Raw genomic sequence first — 14,170 nt, 5'->3', positions numbered from 1 at the left:
TAACTTAATTGTACACCTCTCTTCTAAAACTCTACGGGCTAGATTCACAAAGGGACTTAGGTGCTTCATTGGTGGTTTAGCCACCTAAATGTCAGGATCAGGCCTCACTGGGAATCACAAAACCCTTGCTCAGCTGCCAATAGACTCTGTAGGAGCCTAAACTTGCTCATTGCCAAAATTTTTGCAGGAAAGTTCTCTCAGTGCCTGTGTTTGTCTCTCTGGGCACAACACTGTTGCCCCATCCCAGGCTTCCCTACACCTCTGGCTGCCTGCTGGATCGGGCCCCGAACATGTGCTAAGACAAATGCGGGGGAGTGAGACCCTTTCTCATAACTATTAGCCCAGGGGTTACAGAGTCACCGAGGATGTGGAGGGCCCCGGTTCAGGCCCCTCCTCTGCCTGAGCGGGAGAAAGGATTTGATCTGCTACTTGTTAGATCAGTGCCCTAACCACTGATCTGTGGGATATTCTGATGTAAGGCTGCCTCAGCCTCCCCTATTGAAGCTATTCCATTTTGGAATCATAATTGGAGAGTCAGCGGAGCAGGAGGACTGGATGCTGGGCCCCCCACAGCCCATGTGAGTGCTGTAACCACCAGGCTATAGAGTCTTTGTCACCACAGCTGAGAACCCCAAGCAGAGACAGGCGCCTCCCTCCACCCTGGACTTGGGTGCTCAATTCCCACAGTGCTTAGCACACACCCCTCTCCTGGGCATCTCCCATGGGTTAGCTTAGGCGAGGGAAGTGATCGTTCCCCTCTATTCAGCACTAGTGAGGCCACATCTGGAGTATTGCATCCAATTTTGGGACCCCCACTACAGAAGGGATGTGGACAAATTGGACAGAGTCCAGCAGAAGGCAATAAAAATGATTAGGGGGCTGGAGCACATGACTTATGAGGAGAGGCTGAGGGAACTGAGCTTGTTTAGTCTGCAGAAGAGAAGAGTAAGGGGGGATTTGATAGCAGCCTTCAACTACCTGAAGGGGGTTCCAAAGACGATGGATCTAGACTGTTCTCAGTGGTACCTGATGACAGAACAAGGAGCAATGGTCTCGAGTTGCAGTGCGGGAGGTCTAGGTTGGATATTAGGAAACACTATTTCGCTAGGAGGGTGGTGAAGCACTGGAATGGGTTCCCTAGGGAGGCGGTGGAGTCTCCTTCCTTAGAGGTTTTTAAGGCCCAGCTAGACAAAGCCCTGGCTGGGATGATTTAGTTGGGGATTGGTCCTGCTTTGAGCAGGGGGTTGGACTACATGACCTCCTGAAGTCCCTTCCAACCCTGATATTCTATGATTCTATGATTTGTTCTTGGTAAATCCAGGCTGGCTGCTAGTGATCACCCCTTCATCCTCCAGGTATTTGCAAATTGACTGTTTTATACATTGCTCTAGTAGCTTCCCAAGTATTGAAGTCAGGCTGACTGGTCTATAATTCCCTGGCTCCTCCTTTCCCCCCTTTTTAAAGATGAGCACTACATTAGCTTTTTCTCCTGTCTTCTGGGAGCTTTCCTTTCATGCATGAGTTCATAAATATTATTGCCAGTGACTCCAAGATTTCTTCAGCTAATTCCTTCAGTACCTTTGATGTGTTCTTTACTTAACCAGATCGACACTCCTTCCCCTTTATTGTCTCTGATACTTCGCTAGATGTCTGGTCATATGTTATTTTTGTGCGGAAAAGCAAGGAAAATCTTCCTAACTCTAAGGGTATGTCTACACCACGAGAGTAGTTCGATTTTACTTAAATCGAATTTCTGGAATCGATATTGCAAATTCGAACGTGTGTGTCCACACTAAGGACAGTAATTTGACTTTGTGAGTCCACACTAATGGGGAAAGCGTCGACATTGGAAGCGGTGCACTGTGGGCAGCTATCCCACAGTTCCCGCAGTCCCCGCTGCCCATTGGAATTCTGGTGGAGCCGCCAATGCCTTCTGGGTAAAAAAATGTGTCGAGGGTGCTTTTGGGTACTGTCGTCATCCGTCCATCACTCCCGCCCTCCCTCCCTGAAAGCGCCGGCGGGAAATCAGTTCGCGCACTTTTCTAGTCAGTGACAGCACGGATGCCACAGCACTGCGAGCGTGGAGCCCGCAGCGACCATCGCTGCAGTTGTGGCCGTTCTCAACGCCTCGCAGCTTATCATCCACCTTTCCCAGAGGCAGATGCAGATAAATCAGGCGAGGAGGCTACGGCACCGCGGTGAGGTCCTGAAGTCTGAGAGTAGCACAGACCTGTCAGAAAGCACGGGACCCAGCGCCGAGGACATCATGGTGGCAATGGGTCATGTGGATGTTGTGGAACGGCGATTCTGGGCCCGGGAAACAAGCACGGACTGGTGGGACCACATAGTGCTGCAGGTCTGGGATGAATCCCAGTGGCTGCGAAACTTTCGCATGCGTAAGGGAACTTTCCTTGAACTTTGTGAGTTGCTGTCCCCTGCCCTGAAGCGCAATGACACCTGGATGCGAGCAGCCCTGACTGTCCAGAAGCAAGTGGCCATAGCCCTCTGGAAGCTTGCAACGCCAGACAGCTACCGGTCAGTCACGAACCACTTTGGCGTGGGCAAATCTACCGTGGGGGTTGTTGTGATGCAAGTAGCCAAGGCAATCGTTGATGTACTGCTGTCAAAGGTAGTGACCCTGGGAAACGTGGAGGCGATCATAGATGGCTTTGCAGCGATGGGATTCCCAAACCGCGGTGGGGCCATAGATGGAACTCACATCCCTGTCCTGGCACCGGACCACCAGGCCAGCCAGTACATTAACAGAAAGGGCTACTTTTCCATGGTGCTGAAAGCACTGGTGGACCACAGGGGATGTTTTACCAACATCTACGTGGGATGGCCGGGCAAGGTTCATGACGCTCGTGTTTTCAGGAACTCTGGTCTGTTTAGACGGCTGCAGGAAGGTACTTACTTCCCAGACCACAAAATAACTCTTGGGGATGTGGAGATGCCTATAGTCATCCTCGGGGACCCAGCCTACCCGCTACTGTCCTGGCTCATGAAGCCCTATACTGGCACCCTGGACAGTGAAAAAGAACTCTTCAACTACCGGCTGAGCAAGTGCAGAATGGTGGTGGAGTGTGCTTTTGGCCGTCTCAAGGGGAGATGGAGAAGCTTACTGACTCGCTGTGATCTCAGCGAAACCAATATCCCCATTGTTATAGCAGCTTGCTGTGTGCTCCACAATCTCTGTGAGAGCAAGGGGGAGACCTTTATGGCGGGGTGGGAGGTTGAGGCAAATAGCCTGGCTTCTGATTACGCCCAGCCAGACAGCCGGGTGATTAGAAGAGCCCAGCGGGACGCGCTGTGCATCCGGGAGGCTTTGAAAGCTAGGTTCCTGAGTGAGCAGGGTAACCTGTGACTTTTAAGTTTGTGTACAGAGAAGCTGAACCTGCCCCCGTTTCTTTACCCAGTTAATGTTGACTATCCTCTCCAGTTACATACCCCCTTCACTCCCTTCCAACACACGTTTAGAAATAAAATCACTTCTACTTTGTTAATGAACACCGTTTTCTTTATTACTGTTTTCGCGGGAATGTTTTAAACCTGGGACGCAGACTGTGGTGGGGAGCGGGTGTAGTGTAGTGACGCAAATGATGCTTCTAAACTCCAGGATTGACAGGCTCCGCAGTGGTGGACTGGTTGTTTCAACGGAGCCTGTCACCCCTTCTGATCGGGACTGTGTGTATGAGGGGGGCTATGTGACTTTGTGGCAGGGGGAGGACGGTTACAGATCCCCTGCTGCGTGGCTCTGTGATCCAGGATAAGGACCACCGCATAAAATCTGTAACTGCCCTCCCCCGCCACAAAGTCACAGAGCAACCCACCCCCCACCACAGAATATGAAAACCACCTCCCAGACTGACCAGGGTAACTAGTGACTGCACTGTGTATGTGCCCTGCTGCTGGACCTGCCCCCGCCTATGTTCCCTGCTAAAGTTGACTGTCCTGTCAAATTACCAATCCCCTTCCCCCCCCTTCCCCCCCTCCTCCAAAAGAACATGATGGAAACAGTAATTAACAGAAACGTATTTTTTATTAGCAACTACACATGAAACTGGGAGGTGAAACTTGGATGGGGGCTTGTGTGAGGCGGGAAGGAAAGAACTTGTCAAATTTTGGGGAATGAGAGCCTTCTACTACTAGAGCTGTCCACAGGGGTGGAGTGAGAGTTTGCACGGACTCTGCCGCCCCTCCTTCTTTGCACTTTGGGTGAGGGGGGTATGGGACTTGGTGGCGGGGGAGGGTGGTTACAGATAGACTGCAGCGGGGCTCTGTCCTCCTGCCTCCGTTCCTGCAGAACATCCACAAGGCGCCGGAGCGTGTCTGTTTGCTCCCTCATTAGTCCAAGCAGCGTTTGAGTCGCCTGCTGGTCTTCCTGCCACCACCTCTCCTCCCGATCCATGTGTGCTTGGTGCATTTGGGACAAGTTCTCCCGCCACTGGGTCTGCTGTGCTGCCTGGGTTCGGGAGCAGCCCATAAGTTCCGAGAACATGTCCTCCCGTGTCCTCTTCTTCCTACGCCTAATCTGCGCTAGCCTCTGGGAGTGTGATGCCAGGCTAGGTTGTGAGACAGTCGCAGATGTGGCTGTGGGAATGGGAAAAAGGGAGTGAATTCCTCAGAAAGATAAATGTAGTTGTGAACAATGAACATAGTCTTTCTCTGTGAACAAGACCATGCACAGCACCTATCACATGCGCATTCAGGGCAAGGTCGAATTCTCGGCCTTCGCATTCAGTGTCTGGGGTCTTGCACTGCAGATCTGAGAAGCGGGGCAGGACACCGGAATTTGTGTAGCAGGCAGACATGGTAAGCCGTAGACTTGTGGCAGCTTAAAACTTTAATAGTAGCACTGGCCTCCTTTCACATTGAAAGCAATGCCAGTCCCTGCTGCCAGCAATCCGGCAAGCAGGAACTCTGCCCCTGTCCCACCCCCTCGCGGCAGTCCCCAGGAAAGATCCCTGTATGCTGCCCCTCTCACGCCTCCACCGTGTGGCTGCAAACCAGCGGTTACAGTTCAGTAAAGGAACGGGCAAGCAGTCCCAACACTAACATTCCCCTACCTAATTCAAAGCAGGTCACCATGAGCGACATCACCCTGATGAGGATCTCAGACAGTGAGAAAGAAAGAATGCTTCGGGAAAGCCTCCAAAGACCAGGGCCGTATGCCGCCCTGCTCTGCAGGGCAATGATCCCTGAGTACTTGCTTGTCTCGTGGCGCGGAAACGTTTCCTACTACGGAGGACCCAATAAGGCCGCTCTCCCCAGGAACCTGATGCAAAGGCTTTCCAATTACCTCCAGGAGAGCTTCCTTGAGATGTCCCAGGAGGATTTCAGCTCTATCCCCGGACATATAGACCGCATTTTACTGTAGCTGCACTGGCAGGGACTAAACAGTAGAGCGGCTTGGGCAGAACAATCATGCTAAACCGGACATTGTTAGATTTTTTTTCAATAGTTGCACTGCCCAGGACTGAAACGTTAAGCGCCTAGGGCAAACTAATCATGAGAAATCCATTTTTGTTATTCTTAATATTCCTGTTCTGTTATAAATAAATGTTTAGATGTTTAAAACACTTACTGGCTGATCCTTCCCCAGATTCTGTGTCCGGGTTAACGGCTGGGGACGGTTGGTAGGTGATGAAGGGTGATGAAGAGATCCTGGCTGTCGGGGAAATCAGCGTTGTAAGCGCTGTCGACTGCCTCGTCCTCCTCATCTCCTTCCTCATCTTCCCCGTCCGCTAACATGTCCGAGGAACCGGCCGTGGACAATATCCCATCCTCAGAGTCCACGGTCAGTGGTGGGGTAGTGGTGGCGGCCGCACCTAGGATGGAATGTAGTGCCTCGTAGAAACGGGATGTCTGGGGATGGGATCCGGAGCATCCGTTTGCCTCTTTGGTCTTCTGGTAGCCTTGTCTCCGCTCCTTGATTTTCACGCGGCACTGCGTTGCATCCCGGCTGTATCCTCTCTCTGACATGTCTTTAGAGATCTTCTCGTAGATCTTTGTATTCCGTCTTTTGGATCGTAGCTCGGAAAGCACGGACTCATCGCCCCACACAGCGATCAGATCCAAGACTTCCCGATCAGTCCATGCTGGGACGCTCTTTCTATTCTGAGATTGCACGGCCATCACTGCTGGAGAGCTCTGCATCGTTGCCAGTGCTGCTGAGCTCGCCACAATGTCCAAACAGGAAATGAGATTCAAACTGGCTAGACAGGAAAAGGAATTCAAATTTTCCCGGGGCTTTTCCTGTATGGCTGGTCAGAGCATCCGAGCTCGGACTGCTGTCCAGAGCGTCAACAGAGTGGTGCACTGTGGGATAGCTCCCAGAGCTATTAGCGTCGATTTCCATCCACACCTAGCCTAATTCGACATGGCCATGTCGAATTTAGTGCTACTCCCCTCGTCGGGGAGGAGTACAGAAGTCGAATTTAAGAGACCTCTATGTCGAACTAAATAGCTTTGCGGTGTGGACGGGTGCAGGGTTAATTCGATGTAACGGCGCTAACTTCGACATAAACGCCTAGTGTGGACCAGGCCTAAGGGTAGTTACGCTCTGGAATAGGCTTCCAAGGGATGTAGATTTTAGGAACAGCTTGGACAAATGCTCTAGATTCACTTGGTCCTGCCTCAGTACAGGATGTTGGAGTTAGTGACCGCTCAAGGTCCCTTTCAGCCCAACATTTCTGTGATTCTATGAAAACCTCAGGAATTGCCCATGTTATTCTCCTGCCTCTTTAGGTTCCTGGATTCTATGCTTCTGGGAGCCATAAAAGTGTAAAAGCAGTACCACTGTTTTCCTCTCTTTGGCACTTACCCTCCTGTTTTATTCCTAGGTGAAGTAGAGCACTTCAGAAAGAAGTTTTCCACCTTTAAGTTTTTCTACACAAAAACCGATATAATTGAACTTCTCGAAAAAGCGAAGATGAATGTCTCCAACAACAAGGAGAGGATTCGGGAGGAGATCCAGCAGATTGTGTCCTCCTCCACCAAGGAGTTTTAAAACCATGTCTCTGTTTGTTCAAGAAGGGCAGAAAATCTGTGCCTGGCCCTGGCCAGCACATTTCCTGCGATGTTGTATACTGTGACCACTTAGAACCTAAGTGCAGCAGGGAGTAGTTAGTTTCCCTGGGTTAGATTCACTAAGGGATTTAGGCACCTAATTGCCTGAGTCCCCGATTTAGGCACCCTGGGAATCACAAAACTCTTGCTCAGCTGCCGCAGAATCCTGTAGTGTCCAAACTCTCAGCACCGAAGTTGTTGCAGTGAAATTTCCCTAGGTGCTTACGTTTCTACCTTGGGGCATACGCACTGCAGCCACCATCTCAGTGTCCAGGTGCCTAAGCCCCAGAGTAATTCCCGACCTAGGAAAGGCAGGCAGGCATTCTTCCCTACCTCACCTGTGGGGCCTCAGCCATGGTGCAAGAAGTAGGAAGATGGTCTCCCTCAGAACTGTTAGCCCAGTAGTTAGCGTGCTCACTGGGGATGAAGAAGACCCCAGGTTAAGTCCCCTGGTTGCCTCAGTGGGAGAAGGGATTTGAAGAGGGATCTGCTACCTCTGAGTTGAGTGCCCTCATCACCAGGCAGTGGGATAGTCTCCTGGCGGGAGGATGGGGGGCTTCAATCCTCCCCCCCCCCATTGAAACTGTTCCACTGCGGATTAAAGCATTAAAGGGAAATTTGGCCAGAAAGAGAGAGAGAGCAAGGGTGAGATTCTGATGGCTGCAGCACTCCCCACTGAATTCAGAGACACCAGGCTCCAGTCCCCTGGCTTACAGCCTACAGCAGTGGGCCCCACAGGCAAGCTATGCGGAGGAACACTTGTCTTCCCCCAGTTTGTGCATTGCTGTGGGGCTTAGGCATCTGTATGCCTAGAGCAAGGCAGCCATGCGCACACCCAGAGGCACCGAGGGAACTCTTACTGCCAAAACTTAGGTGTTGACTGTGATAAGGCATCTACAGGGTTCAGTGACAGCTGGGTGGGAGTTTGGTGAATCCCTGTGGGGTCTGATTCTGGGCATCAGGTGCATAATATGGCAGGTGGGAGCCAAGTCCTTTGTGAATGTATCTCTGGTGACAGGATGATGAATTTGGTAAAATGTTCTTAGCTGGATAGATTGATTCATATAAATCAGTTATGATGATTGATTCTTATACAATAGGTTTGATAGATAGATTCATATAAAATAGGTGGTGGTGGTGATGATGGATAGAATTTGTAAGACACATACATACATATTGGTTTGTCAGTGATCACATGGCACCACTCTAACACAGAAATTTACACTGTGCAGAAGCCTGGCAAACAAATGTGTCTGCAAGATTCCTCTGGATTTCCTCATTTACAAAGGGATAGGAAGTAAGAAAAGGAAGTTGGGCCCAGCTGTGAGCAATCGTAGAATCTTATTTACCACGTGGTAAATGTGAATAACTTTACTGAAGCTGCTAATGCTACTCCACATTTACACTGAGGTTAGAATCTGGCCTGATATATATAATGGTGAATTTTTATTGCTTGTTAATTTCCAAATAATTTTTCTTGTGCTGTGTGTGATAACAACACTTTACAGCCCTCTTTTCTTTTGTGTGATGAGTATTAAATAAATAAACTATAATGTCTCATACATTTTCACATTGTGTGTCTCAGTGCTAGAAATAGCTCGACTTTATTCCACCACCATGGAACTGAGAGTAACTGAGAGCACAAAGGACTAAATTCCCAAAGGGACATAGGCTATGTATACACTTAAAATGCTTCAAAAGCACAGCTCTAGCTCTTCAATGTCAACACTCATTACAGCGATGGGAGGGATTCTGTAGGTCATCTATCTCCCCTACAGGCGGTAGCTTGGTCAATGGAATGGCGCTGTCTTTGCCAGGGGTTTGGTTGACATAGCTACATCTCTCAGGGATGTGGACTCACACTCCTGAGAGTTGTAGTACTGCTGATGTAAGTTTTAAGTGTAGACCAGCCCTTAGGCACTGAGTGTCACCACATCTAACTTTTATGTGCCTAGAAAATCACTGGAATCCACAAAGCCTGAATTAGGTGTCCAGGCCTCTCTGCAATGAATGGGGAGGGTTAGATGCCTAAGAATGGGATACATAAAAGCTAGGACACACTGGGTGGGAAGAGGACCAAGCTAGGCCATGGGAGTTGACAAGAAGAGAGCTGTGTGCAAAGCCCTGCCCCCTCACGGAGGTCAGTGCCTACCTTTGCTTGGGGTGCTCAGCTGTGAAAGTTCTCTTTGAGTTTGGAGTCTAACATGTTTCTTGGGGGAAGAGAAATACCCTCCTGACCTTTAGTCTAAAGCTTAGAGCCCTCCCCTGGGATGTAGGAGACCCCTTCTTCAAGTGCCCCCTCTGCCTGGCGGGGAGAAGGGATTTGAACAGGGATCTGTCTTGGGGGAGTGCCCAAACAAATGAGCTATGGGTATTCAGACATGGAGCTGCCTCCATCCCTCCTACTGAAGCTATTCCACTGTGGCTTATATTGGAATTTAGTCACGGGGATTTGGACGCCTAAATGTTTAGTTTTCAAATGTGACTTAAGCTCCTAAATAGAGCTGAGCAAATAACTGATTGGCTTTATGCGGGGGCTGGGCTGAAAAATCCAAAACAATAACTTGTTTTAGATTGATCTGGAATTATTTTCCTTTTTTTTAAATTTAGTTGTGTCATGTTGTTTAGCTGAGTTGCATTTTTGCATGGTTTTTTACGCTTTAAAAAAACAGCTTAGCCAATTTTGAAATAAAATGTCACTTGAAAAGAAAAGGTGAAACATTTTGACCTTGTTTTATTCTATTTTTTTATATGGCTGAAACTATTCACCAACTTTGACCCAAATTTGTGAATAATTTTGGTTGCTCTGTGTACCTATTGGGTTCCGGAAGTGGGCGGGCGTAAGCCCGCCCACTGCTAAAGGATCCCCCCCCAGCCTAAGGGGAGGATCCACAGGGCCTGGAACTCAAATAATTACGGGGGACAACTAATGTAAAAACAGGGACAGGAGTGTGGTCAAAGGGTCAAAAGAAGAGAACCAGACGGGGACACCGAGCAGAGAACCCCGGACAGCGCCCACTGCTCCTCAAAGGCTTCAAGGGAGCCAGTGGATGCCGCCCAGAGGAACTCTGCCCGGATACGTGAACGGACAGAGGATCGGAAACAGGCCCCGCAGTCACAGGCACCTCCATCGGCCAACCTCCTCTCCCTGGTTTTATAGATGGCCTGTTTAGCCAGTGCCAAGAGGATGTTGACCAGGAGGTCCCGCGACTTTGTGGGGCCACGGATAGGGAGTGCATAAATGAGAAGGTGAGGGGAAAAGTGTAACCAAAAACGTAACATAATATCGGTGAGGAGCCGGTGTAGGGGCTGCAACCTGGCACACTCTAAGTAAACGTGAGCCAGGGTCTCCCTCACGCCGCAGAAAGGACAAGTGTCCGGGACTAGGGTAAACCGCGCCAAGTACACGCCCGTGCTCACGGCCCCATGAAGGAGCCGCCAGCTGATATCCCCGGCGGGCCTCGGGACCAGAGTGGAATAGAGGCTGGCCCACCGGGGCTTCTCACCCTCGACAGGTGGCAGGAGGTCCCGCCACTTTGTATCGGGGCGGGACACGAGGGTGAGGAAGTGAAGAGTGTGCAGCACGAGCGTGTATAGATGTTTCCTTGGCGCGGTCAGGAAACGAACCGGCTGCAAGTCGTGCAGCCGGCTCACGGAGAAGGGGCGGAGGGGCCGGTTGGGTCCACGGGGCAGGGGCCCGATGAAAAGGTCCGGAGGGCCAGGGGTGGAGGGTGGGCGGGGCGTGCCCTCATGCAGGATCCGGTCGAGGCAAACCCGAGCAGCGGGCGGCAAAGCGGCCCTCACCTCCTGAAGTACGCGCTGGGGAGTACAAGGCCTGGAGAGCCCCATGCGCCGAGCGAGCGTCAGGGGATCCAGCCAGTCTCCCCGGTCGTAGTGCAGGAGGTCTCCGACTCTAGTAACTTCTGCCAGGACCAACCTCTGGCGCACCGCGGGGGACTCCGCCACCTGCACACGGAGCTGGGGATTGTGTAGCAGGGGCTCCGCGAGGAGATCTGCCCCCTCGGTGGCCGCCACGGACCTGGTCGCTGAGAACAGTTTCCAGGTCCGGAGGAGGTCCTGGTAGAAGACCGGCAGCCCGGAGAGGTCTCGCGGAAGCCCTCTCGGATCGAGATAAAAGAGCTGCCGGTCGTATCGGAGCCCTCGGAAGCGGCGCAGGAAGGCGTGCGCCAATACGCTCCACGCCGGATTACCTGCACCATAAAGGAGCCTCTGCAGGGCCTGGAGGCGGAAGACATGGACCTGAGTGTGGAGGCACTTCAGGCCCTGCCCTCCTCCTCCAGGGGCAGATGGAGGACCCCTGCAGAGACCCAGTGCAGTCCTGGCCAAAAGAACTCCAGAATCACCCTCCGGAGGTCGGCCAGGAAGCCCGGGGCCGGGACCAGGGTGTTGAGACGGTGCCAGAGCATGGACAGGACTAGTTGATTGAGTACCAGTGCCCTCCCACGAAGGGAGAGGCACCGGAGTAGTCCTGTCCATTTCCGGAGCCGCTCCGTCACCCTGCCCTGTAAACCTTGCCAGTTCTCCGGCGGAGACGGATGCGTGGCAGAAAGGTAAACGCCGAGATAGAGCAGCGGACCTGCGCTCCACCGGATGGCCTGAAGCGCGGGTGGGAGGGAGCTCGCCTGCCACCCGGCCCCTACCACCAGGCCAGAGCTCTTGACCCAGTTGACCCGGGCGGAGGAGGCCGCCGAGTACACGGTCTGGCAAGCCTCCACCCGCACCAAGTCGCCCGGGTCCTGGACCACGAGGAGCACATCGTCGGCATACGCCGACAGGACCAGCCGCAGCTCCGGTTCCCGAAGCACCAACCCCGTCAACCTCTTGCGGAGGAGACAGAGGAAGGGCTCGATCGCCAGAGCGTACAGCTGGCCCAAGAGGGGGCACCCCTGCCGCACTCCCCGCCCGAAGCTGATCGGCTCGGTCAGGGTCCAGTTGAGCTTGACCAGACACTCTGCGGAGGCGTACAGCACCTGGAGAAAACCCACAAACTGGGGTCCGAAGCCTAACGCCTGCAGAGTGCCCAGGAGATACCCGTGGTCCACCCTGTCGAACGCCTTCTCCTGATCCAGGGACAGGAGGGCGAACGACAGACCATCCCTACACCCAAGTTCCAGAAGATCCCGGACCAGATAGAGGTTATCAAAAATGCTACGGCCCGGGACGGTGTAGGTCTGGTCTGGGTGGATCACGTCCTCCAGCACGGACCCCAGCCGCAGCGAGATGGCCTTGGCTACGATTTTGTAGTCCGTGCTGAGGAGCGAGACGGGACGCCAATTCCGTAAGTCGCAGAGGTCCCCCTTCTTCGGCAATAAGGTGAGCACGGCTCGCCTGCACGAAAGAGGGAGGACCCCGCTTCGCAAGGCCTCGGCCCAGACGGTGACTAGGTCCGGGCCGAGGACGTCCCAGAACACGCGGTAGAACTCCACGGTCAGCCCGTCCATGCCCGGAGATTTATTGGTGGGCATGCGGCGGAGGGCTTCCGAGAACTCGGCCAGAGAGAGAGGCGACTCCAGCCGGTCCCGGTCGCCCGCGCTGACCGTTGGGAGTCCGTCCCAGAGCACTCTGCAAGCGGTAGGGTCAGTCGGATCCGGGGAGAAAAGGTGTGCGTAGAAGGCCTTGGCCCTCTGGCACATCTCCACCGGATCCGTAAGGGGGGTGCCGTCCTCCGCTAGAAGGCAGGTGACATGCTTCTTGGCCCCCCTCCTTTTCTCCAGGGCGTAGAAGAAGCGGGAGCCGCGATCCATCTCCCGAAGGAGGCGGATGCGGGATCGAACAAAAGCACCCCGGGCCCGATGATCGTCGAGGGCCCGGAGCTCCTCCCGCTTCTCCCGGCACGCTCCGCAAAGGGATGGATCCTCAGGGCTGGCGGCCAGACGCCTCTCTAGCTCCAAGACCTCCCGTTCCAACTGCTCTATCGCCACATCCCTCCGTCGGCTGGCGCCCCGGGTGTAATCACGGCAGAAGAGCCGGGCGCGCACCTTTCCTAGGTCCCACCATCGCCGCGCCGAGGGAAAGGCACGCCGCTGCCCTCGCCAGACCAGCCAGAACTCCCGGAAGGACACCACGAAGCCCATATCCTCCAACAAGCTATTGTTAAAGTGCCAATAGGCCGGCCCCGGCCTCTCCCCACATAGAGAGGCCGTCACGGTGACTAAATGGTGATCAGAAAAGGGGGCCGGCCGCACATCGGAGGAGTGGGCCCGTGAGAGATGGAGACGTGACAAGTAAATGCGGTCCAACCGGGAGTGGCACGACCGATGGACTTCCACCCGGACGTAGGTGAACGTGGAGACGTCGTCCGGGTGGTGGTCGCGCCAGACGTCCACCAGGGAATGACGTTCTACAATCTCCCGGAGGACGTCCGCTGCGGCCGGGCACTGCTCGGTCCCCGAGCGGTCCCGCTCCTCGAGGGTAGCGTTGAAGTCCCCGCCCAGAACCAGGCACTCACGAGGATCCAAGGAGCCGAGGAAGGTGGATGCCTGCTGATAGAAAGGCAGCCGCTCCGGGCCTGATGTCGGGGCATAGACGTTGACAAGATTAACCACAAGCCCCTCCATACGGACCCGGAGGTGCAGCAGGCGGCCCGGCACAACCTCGGCAACCCCCAGCACCTCGGGCCGTAGGTCGGGAGAGAACAGGGTAGCCACTCCAGCCGTACGAGCTGTGAGATGGCTAAAATAGACCTTGTCCCCCCACTCCAGCCGCCAGCTGTCTTCGGCGGCCGGATCCGTGTGGGTCTCCTGCAGGAAAACCACAGAGTACCCCCCTTCCCGAAGGAAGGAGAGCACCTGGCACCTGCGGAGACCCACCCTACAGCCCCGGGTGTTCAATGTTGCAAAAGAGATAGGTGGCATGAGGAGGGCTGGGGGGGATCCTCGCTGGCAGGGACGCTCGCGGCCCCCATTGGGCCGCGCAGCAAACCGTGACCCACCCCGAAGGTGAGCAAGGAGTCACGGAAGCTGCGGACCCGCTGGTAAGCCGCAGCACCCTGCTTTCCGGTCCTTTTACCCTCCCCCATGAGGGCCCTCGCGGCCCGGAGGATCTGGTGGAAATCCCCCCATCGCTGGAGAGCGAGCGGCAC

General features: G+C 53.8%; 2 protein-coding genes across 2 annotated transcripts in view; both read left to right on the top strand.

Annotated features, from left to right (window-relative positions):
• The window catches only part of LOC112060980 (cytosolic phospholipase A2 gamma-like), a 50,116-nt gene extending 41,486 nt beyond the window's left edge, over nucleotides 1-8,630 (top strand). The window contains exon 13 of the mRNA XM_065570382.1: nucleotides 6,843-8,630. Coding sequence (XP_065426454.1) covers nucleotides 6,843-7,009 — 167 coding nt within the window. The 3' untranslated portion in view covers nucleotides 7,010-8,630. The remainder of the gene's footprint in view (nucleotides 1-6,842) is intronic.
• The window catches only part of LOC101951859 (zinc finger protein 501-like), a 425,990-nt gene that overhangs the window by 321,036 nt on the left and 90,784 nt on the right, over nucleotides 1-14,170 (top strand). The window lies entirely within an intron of this gene.

This window comes from Chrysemys picta, chromosome 16 (assembly GCF_011386835.1).
Source record: "Chrysemys picta bellii isolate R12L10 chromosome 16, ASM1138683v2, whole genome shotgun sequence".
NCBI lineage: Eukaryota > Metazoa > Chordata > Testudines > Emydidae > Chrysemys > Chrysemys picta.
Note: the sequence above shows the minus strand (reverse complement) of the source record. Positions and strands in the feature narration are given on the sequence as shown.